At 40.6% G+C, this 18608-nt stretch overlaps 2 protein-coding genes across 3 annotated transcripts; one reads left to right on the top strand and one right to left on the bottom strand.

The window, feature by feature from the left end:
• The first annotated feature begins 1193 nt into the window (after window positions 1-1193).
• On the top strand, window positions 1194-7340 carry slc33a1 (solute carrier family 33 member 1). 2 transcript variants are annotated; one of them, XM_046390354.1, is made up of 9 exons: window positions 1194-1316; window positions 2472-2923; window positions 3030-3183; window positions 3292-3487; window positions 3600-3799; window positions 3928-4112; window positions 4201-4318; window positions 5514-5729; window positions 5824-7340. In XM_046390354.1, the coding sequence occupies exons 2-9, from the start codon at window positions 2511-2513 to the stop codon at window positions 5989-5991; spliced, it is 1650 nt and encodes a 549-aa protein (XP_046246310.1). In that variant the 5' UTR covers window positions 1194-1316; window positions 2472-2510; the 3' UTR covers window positions 5992-7340. The 2 variants fall into 2 exon arrangements, with proteins under 2 accessions (XP_046246310.1, XP_046246309.1); XM_046390353.1 differs by having other exon boundaries at window positions 1234-1458.
• Window positions 7167-18225, bottom strand: rps6kb1b (ribosomal protein S6 kinase b, polypeptide 1b). Its single transcript, XM_046390361.1, has 15 exons — window positions 18029-18225; window positions 16481-16524; window positions 16269-16389; window positions 16038-16106; window positions 13089-13236; window positions 12919-12976; window positions 12528-12628; window positions 12188-12278; window positions 11979-12069; window positions 11769-11876; window positions 11603-11665; window positions 11148-11225; window positions 10841-10948; window positions 10419-10531; window positions 7167-9971 (listed from the first exon to the last, which is right to left on the bottom strand). Exons 1-15 carry the CDS (start codon window positions 18095-18097, stop codon window positions 9716-9718), a joined length of 1518 nt encoding a protein of 505 aa, XP_046246317.1. The 5' UTR covers window positions 18098-18225; the 3' UTR covers window positions 7167-9715.
• Window positions 18226-18608: the final 383 nt, after the last annotated feature.

Genomic DNA, 18608 nt, shown 5'->3' with positions numbered 1-18608 from the left:
AAATATGGATCCTCTGAGTTACAAACTAACACCTAGAAGCCACAAGTCACCTTTAAGTGCCTCACTACTCTGAATCAATATTTGATTTTGAATTATGTCTTAGACAATAATAATATTTGATGATTACTTTATTTATTTACAGAATAGTCAGAATGCACATTCATATTTCACCCCAAGGCAATGCATAAAAATGCAAAAGCACTTTAAACAATGTCTGGGCTGTATCGAAAAAACATATACATCACTTTAACCCAAAAGGTCTTTGTTCCAGTAGACTTACTGGTACATGTTGTTTTTCTATAAGTTAATTAAAAATCCTCAGTGAAATGGCTCGATAAATGTCTATTGCATTTAAAAGGGGAGTCAAACTTGATGGTTATCTTAAGATGGAATATTTATTCTGATATCATTTAGAGGGAAGTGCGACTTCTTGTGTAAAACTGCTCATGATTAAAAATATACTAAGGCATGATCATAGCCTTAAAATGAGTGAATAAATGAATGAATAAATAAATGAATAAATAAATCAGTGTTTGTTTATATGTCACATGTCTTATTTAAATGCTATTGTCTTTTCACAAATATCCCAAAGAAGGAATTAATCTTATTTGGCACTATAATAAAATATCATTAAGTAGTAAGGTTAATTTCAGCTGAAAAAGATTTGCTAACAAATTATTTCTCTGTGCCTGTCTACCTGTCTTCTATATTTGATAATAATAAGCAAGAGGCCTTTGGTCTCTCTTGCTCACTGGTTTGCTTGGTGTTTTAAATGCTCCTTCTTAGTATTAATTGTCATGTGAGTTGAACATAACATACCAATGAAAGGATACAGTGTCTTTGAAGTGTCAGGACACTGTTGATGCTTTGAATCGAGCCTTTAGTGGAACTGATGTAATTATTGGTATGGTGTTTCCAACATCTGAGGATGAGAATCACAGGTCCATCACTACCAGTAACTGATTTAGCAGAGCGGGTGTGTGAATGTGAGGACAAGTTTAGCCCTGTTTTTTTTTTGTTTGTTTGTTTTTGTTTTTGTTTTTTGTTTTTTTCCTTTGGTCCAGTCTAAAAAATGATATGATGATAAAAGTGCATTAACAGTTTGTGCCATTTAGATACCGTCTTTCTTCATTCATTGGAAGACTATTGTAGTTTTCTTCCGAATGACACAGTGTATTTGCAACGAAACGGAACTCTATTTCGTCGCATTTTGACACGTCAGCTGTAGGTGGCGGACGCATTTAGACGTTGCACACGACGCGTTTCCTGATTCTTCTGTGTTGATGTTCACCGATGTAATTTCTTTGAGTCAAACGGTAGTACTTTTCTTGTGTTTCTTACCTTTATTAAGATGCCAGCACCTTTCCATTGAATAAACATAGAATAAAAACAATTTTCTCCGCTATTCATCCGTTTGTGATCTGTGTTTTTTATTTGGCATGCTGTCATCATCACCAGGTATGTATGATTTCGTCTACTGCTTGAGGGATTTCATTTTTTCCTTTTCACGTCATGCATGTCTTTCGTAAGTTTTATGTGTTTATATCTACATTAATCCCCTGGAAATCATACTCTTTCTTTGTGGTTGTTGTTTTGTTAATTTACGTTCAGTGTGCATATTGTGCTTTATTTCTGGGCTAACGTGACACCTGGTCATTTTATGGTGACAGTGGCTAACTCACCAGAATGGTACTCAAACTATAGGGCGAGCCCATCTGAGGGGACATAGAGCTACTGCAGGGGAAAATACAGAGTGAAACTGCATTGAATGATTTGGATTCAAGAAGGGAAAATAAATAAACAAGTTTGATGACTTAGACTTCACTTTATCGATTGATCCTTTGGGATCAGTTTCCCAAGGGAAATTGAATTTCCAGCAGCTTATATAGTAAAGAAGATGGTTCTCTGGGTTCTATATTGATGCTATTATGCTGACTTCTATCCAACTTATATATGTTTGGGTGTCTGGTGTCTCTCTTTGCAAAATAATTGAATAGGTGTCTGCCTCTATGGGTTTTTTTTCCCTGACATGTGCAGAGTGAATACATTATGTGCTGCACGTATGGTAGGACTGCTAGGCATTATTCTAATCCTTCAGAATCTCACTTGGCCATTTTTCCAGTTGTTTCAACAACTGCCGAGAATCACTGATACTTTACTGCTTGCACCTCACTGAATGTTTCTCACTCATTTTGTTGGGTGCTCACAGCTGCATATTCAGAAAGAGAAGACTTACTAGTATCACACAACTTATTTATTAAATATTGTATTGTGCATTGTTCCATTTCTATATTGTATCTTTATTCTTGTTCTGAACGGTCTGTCTTTAACTTTTGTTTGTATTGTTTCCATTATAGTGAAATTTTTGATTAAATATGAAACGACACTCTCAGTGGGATTCAGATGATTCAGCTGAATTGCATCAGTCAGTTTAACTGTTTCATCGTTCTGGCTCATACTTTTTTTTGCAGATTTGCTGAGGGCACGAGTTTGATGCTCACTGCTCCAACATGGAGCACGCAGATTTGACCACACACAAGAACGGGCGGCAGAGGAAGCTGGCGGGTGCCACCCTCCTACATGAAACTACGAGGGACATGGACAGGGAAGAGACAAGCTCAGCTGAACCAGACATGGAAGAGGAAGCAGAGGGACTCATCAGAGGGTCAGACTCTGAGGACAGGACGCACAGAGTCTGGCCTGGTATCCGTGGCGAATTGGGAAATGTGTTGCTTCTTCTGTTTCTCTACGTCCTGCAAGGGATTCCTCTGGGACTTGCTGGTAGCATTCCTCTGATTTTGCAGAGTAAGAGTGTCAGCTACAAAGACCAAGCCTTCTTCAGTTTTGTCTTTTGGCCATTTAGTCTCAAGCTCTTCTGGGCACCACTGGTTGATGCACTTTACTTCAGCAGGTTTGGTAGAAGGTGAGAAGGACATGTGTCTTTAGGTTTATGATGTCATGTTTGTGGATTATTTTTCCTGATATCCTGATTAACTCTATGCCATTCCACCTCCCACCCGATTCTGCAGAAAGTCATGGCTGGTGCCCACACAGTACCTTCTGGGCCTTTTCATGCTATACCTTTCCATGACGGTCAATTCACTGCTACAGAGTGAGGGAGGACCCAAAATTGTAACACTTACTGGAGTCTTCTTTATGCTTGCTTTCCTGGCAGCTACACAGGTTGGTAACCATAAACACAGTGAACAAACACATATTCAGGAAGAGAAACACATTCAACTATGTAGCTTCTCTCCTGTTCCTCAATGCCATACCTTCTTTTTCCTAAAGGACATAGCTGTTGATGGCTGGGCCCTGACTATGTTATCCAGAAAAAATGTTGGCTATGCTTCTACATGCAACTCCGTGGGCCAGACAGCTGGCTACTTCATGGGCAATGTGCTCTTCCTGGCTCTGGAGTCTGCAGACTTCTGCAACAAATACCTCAGAACAGAGCCCAAAGACACAGGCATTGTCACCTTGTCAGGTATTAGCATTCCCTGACGTAAAAGATTAGCAAGACAAACAATCAGAACAGTAATTTGAATGATCTCTTGAGTGAATAGTATTTTCTAATGCTCTGTGCTCTTCTGCTGCAGACTTCTTGTTCTTCTGGGGAGTGGTGTTCCTGGTCTCCACAACCCTGGTAGCCATCATAAAAAGGGAAAATGAACACGGCAGAGGAAAGAGGAGAGTCCATGAGGAAACACAGGGCGTGATGGAAACCTATAAGCTGTTGTTCTCCATCATCAAGATGCCCACAGTGTTCACCTTTTGTGTCCTGCTTCTTACTGCTAAAGTAATTGACCATCACTTGCTAAATATTTGGTTTATCTTTCGAAATATAACTTTGAAAGTGCTCTTTTGCACATTTGCTGTTTGACATGAACACCTGTTGTGTATTAAAGATTTCTCTTTCTGTTTCAGATTGGCTTCTCTGCAGCGGATGCAGTGACAGGTCTGAAGCTAATGGAGGCTGGAGTTCCCAAGGAGCAGCTGGCATTGCTGGCAGTACCCATGGTGCCTCTGCAGATTCTGCTACCTCTGGTCATCAGTAAATACACAGCAGGGCCCAGGCCTCTGGATGTCTTCTGCAAGGCCTTCCCTTTTAGGTTGTAACACACACACACACGTATGCAGACAGACAAAAAGCTATACACACACTCAATAAACTAAAAGCTAACAGTTTTGTGGTTGCAGGTTACTCATAGGACTCGAGTATGCTCTGCTGGTGTGGTGGACCCCCAGTGTAAAACAAGACGGAGGGTTTCCTGTGTACTACTATGCTACAGTGCTACTTAGCTATGCAGTGCATCAGGTTTGGTATTTTGTTTTTCTCCTCTTTTTTGCTCCCAGCCCAGTTCTGAGTGTAGTTTTTTTCAGGCGACAGCAACATACTGACAGTGCCAGACTGCTTCTTAAAAAATAACTATTGATCCTCTGCACATTAAGCTCAGAATGGCCAAGTCTACCTTTAAGATAGGTAAAACTGGCTTAAATTAGTTAAAAAGACAACAGGAAATTGCTTGCAATTTGTCATTTTTAGTCAGGCTAGAAGGGTGACTCTAGGGATGACATTGTTGGTCTGCGTCTCTGGTCCAGACTGAAACATCGTCTTAACTAACGTCTTAACTATTGTCATGAAATTTGCTTCAGACATTCTTGCATCCCAGAGGATGGATCCTACTGACCTGACTTTTTTTTATCACCATCATGAGGTTGACTTTTGTGGTTTTCAGTGAATTATCCCATCTGCTCGATGGATTGTCATGAAATTTGCTTCACACATTTAAACCTCCTTCAGGACAAATCGCTAATCACCTAAGTGATTTCCATGTTTCATCTTCTCTTTCTCTTTCTTATCAAGCCCTGCTGTACATTGTGTTTATTGCTAATTAGTAAATGTTTAACTAAGATGATAAACATGGTAGAAACCTTATACCTGCTTAATATCAGCATGATAGTGTTGTCATAGTGACTGTGTTAGCATGTTAGCATAGTCTTACAAAAAAGCAAGTGATATATGTAATCAGGAAAAGGTACGTTAATAGATTACTGCTTTTTAGAGTACAAAGGCCAGCAAGTGGTCACATGACTGGCTTTTTCTCTTATCATCCTGCCTTCATTTCCTATCTCTGTCCTCCAGATGTCACTGTGCAACTAAAGAAATCTAAAATGGCAGGGACAGAAAAATGTTTGTCTAACAAATATAATTATAAAATAATTTGTTCACATTTTTACATTGGAGGGAGATTATTTTATCATCCCTGTCCCTGTCATTATCATTATCTTTCAGGATATAGAAACCATTTTAAGGGAAATGGAGAGAAATGGAGATTTTTGGCTTAGGAATAATTTCATTTTATATATATATATTTCAAGACCTTGGATTTTTGTCATTAGGTCATAGGGATCACATAAAAACTGAAACGATGAGAATAAAGTTTCAAAATGTCATTGTAAGACTGAGAATTGATTAGCTGTAACAAATGCTTCCCATGTTGCTACTCCAGGTGGCGTTGTACAGCATGTACGTGGCCTGCATGGCCTTCCATGCCAAAGTGAGCGACCCCCTCATCGGTGGAACATACATGACCCTGCTGAACACAGTCACTAACCTCGGTGGAAACTGGCCCTCCACTGTGGCTCTGTGGATGGTGGATCCACTGACCTCTAAGGAGTGCCAGGGGGCTGTGGGGCAGAGCTGTGGCTCTCCAGAGGAGGCAGGGGTAAGTGAGCAGTGAGGGAAAAGAGACACAGCGGTGTTTGTAATTATCTCAATTTGATAAAATGACAATTCTTTTTTTTTGTTCCCTTCTACAGCTGTGCATGATGGAGGGCGGCACTTGTGTGACAACACTGGACGGCTACTATGTGGAGTCAGTGGTGTGTGTTGTGATTGGTTTAGCTTGGTGGGTGTGGCTAGGGAAGAAAATGAGGCAGTTGCAGGACCAGAGCCCTGCTGCGTGGAGGTGCAGAGCTAATCAATGATGACGCTCTTATCATTAGTACCACAGACTGTTGCATACTCTGCTCCAACAACAACACCTGAGTAGTCCTGTATCTCCACTCTCATCCGCCTGGTTTAGTCCCTCTGGTCCTGCTCTAGCTGCTACTTTCAGAAAACACTCACTCTCACACTTTCTCACCTCTGTCACATTTGAGTACATAAGTCTCATAAAAGACACCGGCGTCTCTCTGGAGGTAAGAATCCTTCTCATCATCAGCTGTTACCAGTACCCTGAAAACTAAAAACAGTCATGTTAGCTAAGAACTTTTGTAGATTTTTTATTTTTGTTGTTGTTCTGAAACTCCATCTTGCTGCTTGAAACGGCCAAACCAGAGCTGGGTCAAAGAGTATGTTCAGACAGCTTGCTGGTAGGGGTGGGTAATCTGGTCAAAAAATAACAATCACAATTGACTTATTTGCAATCATGTTCCACAATATAGGTTTTAAATTCTTTTTCTCAATATTTGCATGCCCTTCAGATTATAGCCAGACTTGAAATGGCCAATAAATTTCCCCATTTTCACCATTAAAGCTGGTTCCTTTTTGACGAACTTCTCACCTGTCGTGTCGCTAGCTGTACCTCACATTGCTTTGTTTGTAATGTGTTACCCAAGGAAGGGCCATGTGAAGTAATTTGTCCAGTCAGCATCAGCCATCTTGTTGGCTGCATCACTGGTATGTCCATGTAGTTCTCAACTGCTAGTTGGTGAGGTTTGGACACAGAAGTAAAAGGACATTAAATACTGCAAACTATGGCTGTCTTCAGATCACCCACCCCTACTTTCTGGCCTGATTTTAACCTGCTCAGATAACCAGATTGTTGAGAGAAGCCTGTCTGTGCTGGTTTTGCCTTTTCTGCTTTACCAAACTCTGTACTTCAGACTCTGACTTGTTTGCCTTCCTGGTCAGTCACCATTTAATGTAAACTCCAAGGATACTTAAGGGAAAAGACAGGAAAACATACACATGCACGCCTACCAGCTTCCTGTAAGCACTCGTGTGGATACGGTTTCCTACTCTTCTTGAACTCTCCTGATGCTGTTTAAATCAACCCATCTGTCAATCCAAGTGAGTGAGACCCAGTGTGAAGAATAACTTTCATTCCTGTTTTACTAGGATCTGAAGCAATGCTTTTTTTTTTTGTTTGTTTTTCCTCTGAAGTAATTTGTGCCTTGTTTAGTTTTTCTGAACAATTCAAAATCAACCTTGTTGGAGCTGCAGTCATATAACGAAGGCAGGGAATACTACAGTAACTTGAAGATGATGTTGTGAAATTGATGAAAACTCAATGTGTGACACTGTTTTTGGTAATATACGCAACATGAATGCTTCCATTATTTTATTTCTTTTTCGTCATTCGTTAAATGAATGAAATATATTAAATTGGTTTTATGTCGCAATCAGTTTTACCAACATTTCAAATCTTCTATAGCAATGTTAGACATCTTGGTTATCAGTAGACCCGATTTAGAGATGCATTGTTATTGGGACACAGTGTATGTGAAAGGCCAACACACATATTAATTGCATATTAATTATCAATGCAGCAGTTTATTACAGGAACATCTAGACATGTTTTGCAGTGCGGATCAAAGATCCACCAGCAGATCCCATCTGAGTGGGGCATCAATAAAAGCTTGAAATGTACGCAGGTGAAAATGGGGTGAATTTCTAACGCACCAAAATAATCCAGATCCCAGACCAGCAGCTGTGGTGAGAAACTTGACAAGTAATGCCGTGTTGATGTTTTTATATTGTACATAGAACTCAGTGTTACAGTATTTTCTCTAAAGCCAGCACTAAGAATCCCACTGCTCTGGCAAATGTAAATGTAATGTACAATCAGGGTTCGTGTTGAGAGAGAATAAGACTCATTTTAACTCACTTTGCATAGTCTGCAATTTCTTCTAATTTGTGAACCACATGTAAATGGTCAGACAATTTTGGATTACTGCAGTATATGGCTGGGGATTGCTGTGAAATGCACCAAAGTCATGTATGCTCTACATTAAGCTCAGTATCTGCCAGCACATCACTTTAGTTTGACAATATTCCATTGTGAGAGCCAAGCTACAACATTTGCTTAGATTTTTTTTTTTGACATATTAGACTTTGTTTCAGCCACATATTCATTTTTATACTTGATTCACATCAATTAGTCTACTAAAATGGCTTTTAGGTGGTAATTTATTGCTATTTCAGCTACCAAAAATTATTATTTTTTTAAATTTAGCTCACAATGAGCTACCTCATTACTTAATTGTTTTGCAATGAGTGTAAATTGCAAGTCATACAAGTGAAAAGGATAGCACAGGGTGACAGTATAGTGAGAAATTTTAAATATGCTCGCAGTAGTGCTCTAAAGTGATGATGAACTTTGACATTCATACGATGCAATGTTGATGAGATTTGAAACATATTTAATGTAATTAAAAAAAGAAGCAAGCTTGCAAGGTCTTTGCTCATCTTTCCTGAAATACAGATGACTTAACGGCACACACAAAAGACATGAAGCACTCTGTGTGGTTTTTTAGTTCTTTTTTTAAGTTTTTTTTTTTTTTTTTTACATTTTATTAGAATTTTCCTTGCTTTTCAGGATTTCTAAAATTTCCTGCCTAAACAAGTGAACACTGATGCAAGAGGCGTTGAATGTTGCCCCACATGTTTTGGAGCATTAAACCCCACAACTGCAGACAGTGTCCAGATCAACTGGTGCCACAGTCTCTATTGAAGATTCACTCCAGGGATCAGATGGGGTCTGAACTCCTGCTGTCACAGCGGAGGCCCCACAGTCTCTTGAGAGGCCAGAGTGGGGTCACACAAAGCAGCACCGGGGTCAGTTTGATGTTTTGGGTGGTGATGGTGATCAAGCTGCACAACTAATCCAGGGATGCATCCCACAGCGTAGTATGCCTGAAGTATGGTTCCCACATCAAATAAACCATTCAACAAGTCTTCCACAACACCAATGTCAAAAGAATGTAAAAAGTCCAAGTTATTATTTTTTTCTCATTTAATTTACGCTCTCTGATTCATCACTGACGTATAGCACAGCTAATGCATCCATTTTGTAAAACATAGTAAGACATAAAGCTATATTCATCAATATCAGAATCTTTGTTTCTCCACTGCTCACAATGATTTCTTTGATCTTGACAACAATAAACCCAATTCATAGCATTTCATTCATGGCCAGGAGGCATTTTTTGTTTAAGAAGAACTGTCAGAATCTCCCAGTGGAAGTAATTTCCTCGCTGGCGTTCATTCAAATAGTACAAAGCACTTTGGATGTCATCTTCTCCTGCAGACCAACTGCATTTCAGAGTAAACTGCTTGCATACTGTGTGATGCATTATCACCTTTGATTTCCCAGTAGCACAAAGGCTGTGGCTCCTCAGAAGATTTCCAGTCCTACTTGTCAAGTTCAGAAAGGGTAGGTCAGAAGACAAAGGTCATGAGACCTGAGGTGTCAGAGGAGAAGTGGTGAGACGGTGATGTCGTCGCTAGCACTTGTAACTGCAGCGCACTGGAGTCTGAGACCCATGCACAAACTCCAGGCTGTGACAGTATCTGTAGTGTGTGGATGTGCAATTTTGGATTTTAATTGTCTCTAGCATCCATATCATTTTGCTTTGTTTCTTAAAAAATATCAACAAAAAAACCAAAAGAGTCAAGAAATAAACTCTCCTAAAGAAGGGCAGCGGGTCATAGGTTCATACGTAGATGCTCAGGCCGCTTGGCTGCAGCAGGGTAGGCTTGCTGCTTCATCTGAGCCAGGTTGACCCCAGCAGGCTGACGGATGGGAAGAGGGGCCGAGGCCTCAGAGCTTGTCGTGACGTCCATCTGCTCGGGTGTGGACAACTCCATGGCCTGGTCCTGAGGTGACTGGAGGACACTTGGTCCTCCGCCGGGAAGCAGGGGGCTACGAGCCCAGCAGTCCCCTCCTGAGAACTTGACTGGGCTGAAAAGGACAGGAAGAGAGGAGCCATTTGTAACAATGACCATCATGGAAGATTTGCTTTCAAGTGTATTTTTGCTATATTCTCATGTGTTTTAACAGCCTTCGAGAACTGCATTTAGCTACGGTGACCACAGCTGAGATGTGAAGTTTCAGTCTGCATGATACAGAAAGCCAGCGCACAACGTTATTATTGACATGACAACATGTGCAGTAACCTCAGTATCCTTAGTATGTGGATCTAATATGCCATAAAGCTGTTCTTGTTGTTGTTGGGGGTCTAATTTGGAGGGAATGTTTAAAGCAACAATATTTAACATGAATTGCAACAAAGTGAGACCAGAGCTCTCAGTAAGGAATATCAAGAGTCAAACAGGAACCGACTACAGGAATATGGGGGCTAATAGTCAAGGATGTCAACCAGTTTGTCTCCAGGTGCAGACAACATACCTGAGAGGTGTTCTTGGGCTGCCCATGATCCGTCGAGGTGAGCGGATTTTTGGCTCGAATGAGAACTTTTCTTTGATGTTTTCAAGGACTGATGGGGCGACATATGTGAAACCCTACAAGAACACAGACATCACAGACTAAACAGATGCAGTCACATTTTTAGGCAGAGACCACAAGGAAGAAACTATCGATAACTGGGTCAGAGAGCTTCACCTGATGTGATTTCTGACTATTTATGCTTCTCTGTCATACTGTGAGTATCACAAATGCATCTTTTAAATTGAGTCTTTTTTGGTAAAGGAAAACAGAAGTTAACTGTTAACAGCTGGGTTTTCCATACTGAATAGCAGAGAAGAGAGAGACACTGTTAACAAAACAAATGAAATACGATGTAGTCATATAAATGTAGTCCGAGAGGGTACCAGGAAGGCTTGATTGGCACTCTCGCTGAGGGTTGAGTCATCCGGGCTGTCGACTGGTGTCTGACTGGTGAACTTCGAGTCAAATTGACTCACGTCTTCAGCTGATTGCTGCAAAGGTAGACGACAAGGCAAACGCAGGTGAGGAGGAGCGACAACATGAGCACATGTGTCAGCTCACAACACGTATGTCTGAAACAAGAGAAGACCTTGGGTGCAATTGCTCAAACGTATTCAGTTGGTTTAACCCCACTCTAAGATACTCAAGTAGCATTCTTGCAGCCTTGTGGTCTGCTCCACTGAAACTCACGAGAAAAGGTTTGAAGGGCGGCTCCACTTTCCGAGCCAGCAGATCCTCCCAGTTGATGTGTCGAAAGAAGGGATGAGTCTATGGGATATCAAACAGAGAGCTACTGAATGGACAGAGAATCACAAATCACAGTTTTTCAGTCTGGAAAGATTTTAATAAATTGCCAGTCACGCGAACACCGATTTTTCCAATGTATGACAAGGACCCTGCATATCAATGTCTCTAGGTTTGCAAAGTTGAACCAAACTACCCTCAGACTAAAGCAAAACCAGGCCGATTAGTGTCTGTAACCATGTATGTTCTGCAACAGTAAAGGTACAGTACATTTTTGAAACAATCTGCAGTAGTAAGTAGGCCATACTCCTTGGGACATTATAATTTGGGCATGTGACATAAAAGCATCATTTTATTGTTCAGAGCTCAGTACTGGAGCTTGCGTGTCTGCACGTTCTCACCTGCACCTCTGTGGCGTCTCCTGCTCCCGCTCCCAGCCGTGACGAGGCGTTTCTCTTCAGCAGCTGTACAACCAGCGGTCAAATGTCAGAAGAATGCTTTCACAACAACTCCATGCTTATTTTGGATAGACACAAACAGCACAGACTATGAACAAACAGGACGTACCCGTTTCAGGAGATCTCGAGCTTCTTGTGTGAGGTAGGGCGGCAGGTTGAGCTTACACTTCAGAATCTTGTCAATGGTCTTCTTTCGGTTTTCACCGGTGAACGGTGGCTGCAGAGAGAAAGGGGTCACACAAACGTTTCAAATTCTGATTCATGACGGCACATTGCTGAAGCAGAGAGCTTTTTGTTATACTGTCAATTTTTAACTGACCGCTCCCGTGAGCATGTCGTACATCAGAGCGCCCAGACTCCACCAGTCCACCGCTCTGTTGTGTCCGCTTCTCATCAAGATCTCCGGGGCCCTGAAACAATGCAAGCGCACATTTCTCACTGGTGAACTAATGTTAATGAGTCAATAGTATGCATGCGAGGAGAAGGAGAGTAAGCTTTAAAGGTAGAAAATGAGAGCGCACAACTTACATGTACTCGATGGTGCCGCAGAAAGTGTGTGTGACCGTGCCGTCGTGAATGGACTCTTTGCACAGCCCAAAGTCTGTCAGCTTCACGTGGCCTGGAGGGAAAACAACACATATTCAGATGCAGTCATTTACAGTCCTCACACCCCTCTGTGGTGGATACTCGAGAACATCTGCATTAAATCACAATAAGGTCTTCATTATGTAATTTTTACTCATTTACGGTGAATACATGGTCTTTGTGGAAATCAATTTTTAAGGTTAAATACAAAGAAATTTCCCTTTTTTGGACAGATGATACAGGAAAGGTTTTAGTGCTTTTTTTCACACACAGGCACACATACCTTGGCTGTTGAGCATGATGTTCTCAGGCTTTAGGTCTCTGTAGATGATTCCCTTCTGGTGCAGGTGACCAAGAGCCATGGAGATCTCTGCAAGGTAGAAACTAGACAGAAAAACATTTCATCAAATACAATCAACCTCATGCCCAGAAGTGATTTCTAGCTGAGAATCCACCAGTCTGATACTGATGTGGATATGGTGTCAATATACAGGATATGTTTGCAATCAGTTAAATCCAGTGTCGAGATACAATTTTAGCAAACAACACTCGGCCAATCAGAAATGAGTATTTCAAACAGCCTAAGCAGCCAAACTGCCTTCACAACAGATGGGACTGACAGTTGGCCAAGACGCCAGCGTGTCTCCATTTAATATAATAATGACAACACTCACCAGGCTGTGTCTTCCATGAAGATGCCTTCCCTCTCCAACTGCATGAAAAGTTCTCCTCCTGCACATGTGAACACGTTTATGCCACTAGCACACACATACATGGCTTCATACCATCTCCGAAGGTTAAGCCTGCAGACGCTATTAGTGTGTGTACATTATCTTGTACTGACCACTCAAGTACTCCAAGATGAGATACAGCTTCCCTCCCGTCTGGAAGGCGTAGATGAGATCAACAATGAAGGGATGCTTCACTTCCTCCAGGATGTTCCTCTCTGCCTTGGTATGGGCCGTGTCCTTGGCGTTGCGTACAATCATAGCCTAATGAAACCACCCCGCAGACGGATATCAGCATTAGCCAAAGGGAAGGTACAGACACGCTGCTCGGTGTGGTCAAACACTGAGCAAGTTCTGATCAATGCAGAAGTGAATCGCTCCAAACAACAGGCTGGGGTTCACAAGCAGCTTGCCTGCACGACTAACAATACTGTGTCACTGTGATAGAAGAGTCTCTTAAGTCTCTCTTAATTAATGCTAATCTAGTTTAAAAGCTTAAAAGCTTAAAAGTCAATTATGCTTTGACTGTGACTTGGGTAACTTTTTGGACTAAATTGTTCTCTTCAGAGTAGTTTTAATGCAGCATACTTTTACTTTAGTAGATCTTAAGAAAAAAAAAATAATTAATTTTATTTTGTTACGTTTGGATGCGACTAATATTTGCAGCCATCTGTAAACAGTGCAGCAGGCTGTGAAGTCAGCAGCTGACACTGAGTTGACAGAGAGCAGTAAGTGTTTCTGTTGTCTTAATGCTAAGTTTAGACAGTATATCTTGTTTTCAAAACTGCTACTCCTTTCTCTCATAATGTAAATGTCAATATGCAACCAACATATGTAGTCTGAGGAAGACAAAAAGACATACATGCTTCTGTTATTTCACATGGACATGACTGATATTACATTTCAAACACAGATGGTCTTGATCAGGTAAAAGTGAAGAAGTTTACAAAGACAAAAAAACATCACAGCTTTATACTGTAGAAAGATAAGAGACTGATTTGGTCCCTTCTCTAGTCTTATTGTCTTCGTGTGACTGAAGATACCTGATCTGTGTGTCTGTGATGGGAACTGGGACGTCTCTAATGAAGTTAGCAAAGTTTGAGGACAGTGTAACATATTGACACTCCCTGAATTTACTTACTGGTAATATTGTTCCGGAAGTGATGATTTGTTATTTCGTCACATAAAAATTATAGCGTTTGTCTCTTCATCTGAAAAGCCATCTGTGGTTGTTGTAATTCCACTCATAATCTCATCAAAGAAACGACTTGTGGAAAGGGACAGCAGTGTGTCGGTGCTTTTTCTTTCTTTTCTTCCTTCAGTTACTCTCTACTCAAGTCATTTGTTCTGTAAACACTTTGGTATTCTAGCTTGAGTAGTTATTTTAATGACTACTTTTACATCTACTTGAGGACTTTCGCCTGAACAGAGTTTCTGGCTACTCTATCCACTGTTGTCAATAAACATTACGGTGTACAGTCAGCACCTTCTGTTCCACTCCTGCTTGTGTTTATGTTTGCTAACCACTTCTGTCTGAAAGCTAAAAAGCTGCCTGTCAGGCACAACTACGATGACAGATAGAGCTCCTTGGGTTTTAAATGGTACGGCACACACTCGTCTTTCATTACCTCACTTCACAACTACATGCTTGTTCTGAACTTTCAGCACCTTTTTGTGGCTTGTTGTGTGACGAACTGTCATCTACTACTGCAAAGTTACTGCACTACTGGCCATTACTTGTTCCGTATAACCTGGCCCTGTGTTCATCAAGCATCTCTGAATCAGTGTAGTAAGATACATATATACATGTATGTACAGAATATGAAGACAGAGATATATAATCATAAATAGAAAAAAATGAATGGTGACTTTTGCACTTTTTACTCAGTGGTGTCAGTGTTTAATCAATACATTCAAAGCGTGAATGGGCTGAATTAGAAATAATGCAGAGCATGAAAATCAGCACTATTACATTAAGATTAGAGTACTATGTTGTTTGTGTTACAAGTTAGCACAGAAAGACTATTGATGTATTTTAACAAAACATAAAAACTACACAGGTAAAATAATGACAGTCATAGCTGCTGTAGCTACATTTTACTGTTTTCCAATAGCATTTTAACTATTTGCTATAGATAGTGGAACGATTATCTTGGACAAAATCCAAATAAGAAGCTTTACTTCAGTTTGATCTGAAGACAACATAAATCGTATGTTGTACATTTTGTATTTGTGCAGCTTCTTGGCTGTTTAACGCACATTTGTTTTATCACTGTTCACCTGCTGGGAATTCCTAACAGGTTAGGGCAGTTGTGCAGCTCTCTGGGAAAGACATGAATAATGTCCTCAGTTCAGATAACTAATGAAGTTCTTTCACTTTTAAGTCCAAGAGCAGGACTGCACATGTGTGACTCTGGGGAAGTCGGGCCTGATTTTGTGCGGTGAGATGCTTCATAAATACAGGCCCTGGCCCATGGGCCGAAGCCATCAAAGCCATCACATAAATGCTCGCCACTTTGAAGCTCAACGATTGAAACATCTTGTTGAAATGTGGCAGGTCTTCAATGTGTCACTGGGGTCATTTTAGGCAATCAAGCAGAAGCAGCGTGAACATCAAGCAGAATCTAACGGGCTGAGGCAGAGAGTTTTAAGTGCCAAGACTGCAGCAGCGCAGATGGCAATCTACCAACTAGCAGTGAAATCTTACCCCACCACTGGTTTCAAGGACAGCCGATATTTGCAGACAGAAGCACCACAATGTTTATTTGTAATAACAAGCATGCAATTATGTTCATAGGGTACAGACTGAGAGCAGCTGTACATCACTCTAACTGAAGTGATTTAAGCAGGACTGTGTTGTGTCAGTGGTGAGGGAAACATGGTGGCTGAGAGAACTCAATGGACTGCAGCTTTAGACAACTCATGCAAATAGATAAAACACGTGGAAATTAAGAATACATCATCAATATAATCAATGATGATAACACATTTAATTTGCCCGCGTTTTCTTCAGCTGCAGTGTGTTGAGTTCTCTCTGCCACCGTAGGGAAAAATAAAAAAAGTACCTTTTTTAAAACTTTCATGGCAAATATTTTGCCAGCTGCGGCTCCAACGACTTTTCGAACTTGAAAAACCTGCACAGGAGGGAAAATGCACAATTTTGAAACAAACTTAATGGAAAATAATTAATTCAGCACTTCACATTGCAGAGAGACAATAATCCGATGTGTGTACTTTTTCATGAATTTGCTTGTGTTCTTTCTACTTTCTTGCTGCTTTGTGGGAACCACAAGTACCTTTCCATAACCACCTTTCCCCAGGACCCGCAGCAGCTCAAAGCACTCCGGTCTGATGTTCTCCGTCCCCTGATTGACGTTGTCCTCCGATATCTCAATCTTCTCACAGTCGTCCATGTTGCTGCGGAGACAATGACGAATGCCTTGTGCTCTTGCTTGTTTTTCAAGCACAAAATTGAACATGAACACAGATGAACATACTAAGTACTTACAACTCAAATCCACTGCACTGGTCCATGATATCATTGAGTTGAGCCTAGAAGTAAATGAAGAAAACTCAGCATAACCACAAGTTCTTCATTTAAAAGCCTTATTGTTTGCATAAGGAACAGGACAAAACATAAGCAGAACTCGCTGCTCAACATCCACACCAGCATCAGAAACTACATTACAATTTGTTTTAGTTATTTTTTTTGTTTCTTTCATTCATTATTCATTTTTATTCATTAAGTCAGGGGAACCTCATAAGGATATTTCTTTATTTCCTCTTCTTCCTTAAGTTTAAACACCTAATAGGTGTTTAACTACATCACATATAAATAAATTGCCATAAACAGGATCATTGCTGCAATTAAATATAGAATCTAGCTTAATCAAATCTAAGTAATAAATAAATGTACTTCACATGACAACACACAACTACTGAAAAACCCCTAATATTACTGCCTCCATTTGGATCTGCAACAATTAATCAATTAGTTAGTCATCAGAAAATTAACCACCAACTATTCTGACGATAAATTCATCATCGATTCATTCATTAATCATTTAAGTTGTATTTCAAACAAAATTGTCAAACATTTTCTTGTTCCAGCTTCTTCAGCTTGAACTATAGAGATGACTGTAAACAGAATATTTTGGGAGATAACTGTCACATTAATCCAGTCAGTTTTAGTTCAACTTCATATCCTGCTGCACAATATGTTTAGCCAACTACCTACATGTTTCAAGGGCTTTGGCTTTACGTTCACACTGTGATGTGATACTCACAAACAAGAGCTGCAGTGATGAAATCATTGCCCAATCCAGACCACATGAACATCAACATGAAGCAAGACATTCAGTAATGGCTGTTTATCTCCATGAAAAAAAAGTACCAATGTGTGTGCAGAAAATACTGTACTTTGTACTGTTTATATCTGCTAATCATTACTGTACTACTCCTTTAATAGTAGATTACACTTTGTTGTAATCAGATCCCCAGACTTTGACACGTGCATAGAGCAGTATTTAAAGTGCACATTTAAGTGCTTGTTGTTCTATGTTGAATGTACAGTGTAAAGCCGTAGTTAGGTTTTTCTATGAGAGACTCGGTGTGAACAGAAACATAAAGGTAGTTTAACTGCAAACAGACCTACTCTGTAACAGTCTTGCAAAAATAAACTGTTGCACACTGAGCCACATTTAACACTGCAGCACCCTTGGCCAAGTAAGGCTTTGCCTGCACAACTCCAGCATGACAGCGATGGTTTGTAAGCGTGACAGCGTTAACAGCGCATGCATGCCATCACCACCTATCGCCACTGGTAAATTAAAGACAGAACAAGTGACAGCTCTGTTATGATTGCTGACAGGCTAACGGTGGTGAGCTAGCACTAGCCTCTGCTAACCCTGTTTGACAAGGCCCCAGAGCTCCGACTGCAGGAGCAGGCCCGCGGTAGCTAGCAGGCTAACATCAGGCTAACGTCTAGCTCCCGTGCATGAAGAGTTTCTGCTGTGACAACTATCGCAGTTACATTCAACATCCTCCATTCAAGTACCTCCTCATTCTCATCGTCGGACACATTTTCCTCCGGCTGGTCCAAATCAATGTCAAACACTCCTGCCATGGCAGCGCTTCGTTCGGATCGCTCTGTCACAGACCGCAAGAATAGCAAGCGTCCCCCACCTCATGGACAAACACACACCGCCGCCATAACCGGCTACTACACTGAGCATGCGCACTGCAACACTCAACAAAAGGGGCGGTAACCGGAGCGGTTTGCTTTGATATTGTCATCAAACAACAACAGTGTATGAAATCCCCTACAAATCAAATGTTAAACGGACATTGTTTCCGTTGCTATTCATAACAAGATTTTACAACTACTTTTTCATACCCTTCAAAAAGACAAATCTAATAATTATGTGAAAATCTAACATGCTCCAATAAATGATCTTGGTCCTTCCCTTTCAACACCCTAGTAACATTATAAACTACTACCACTACTACCGTTCATAATAATAATAATAATAATAATAATAATAATAATAATAATAATAATAATAATAATAATCTGTGGTCAGTTACTATAAAGCAGTTATTATTTTTTAATTTGAGACTCAAAAACGTTGCAACAG

Source organism: Scatophagus argus, chromosome 5 (assembly GCF_020382885.2).
Source record: "Scatophagus argus isolate fScaArg1 chromosome 5, fScaArg1.pri, whole genome shotgun sequence".
NCBI lineage: Eukaryota > Metazoa > Chordata > Actinopteri > Scatophagidae > Scatophagus > Scatophagus argus.
This window is presented reverse-complemented; position numbering and strand designations above follow the sequence as displayed.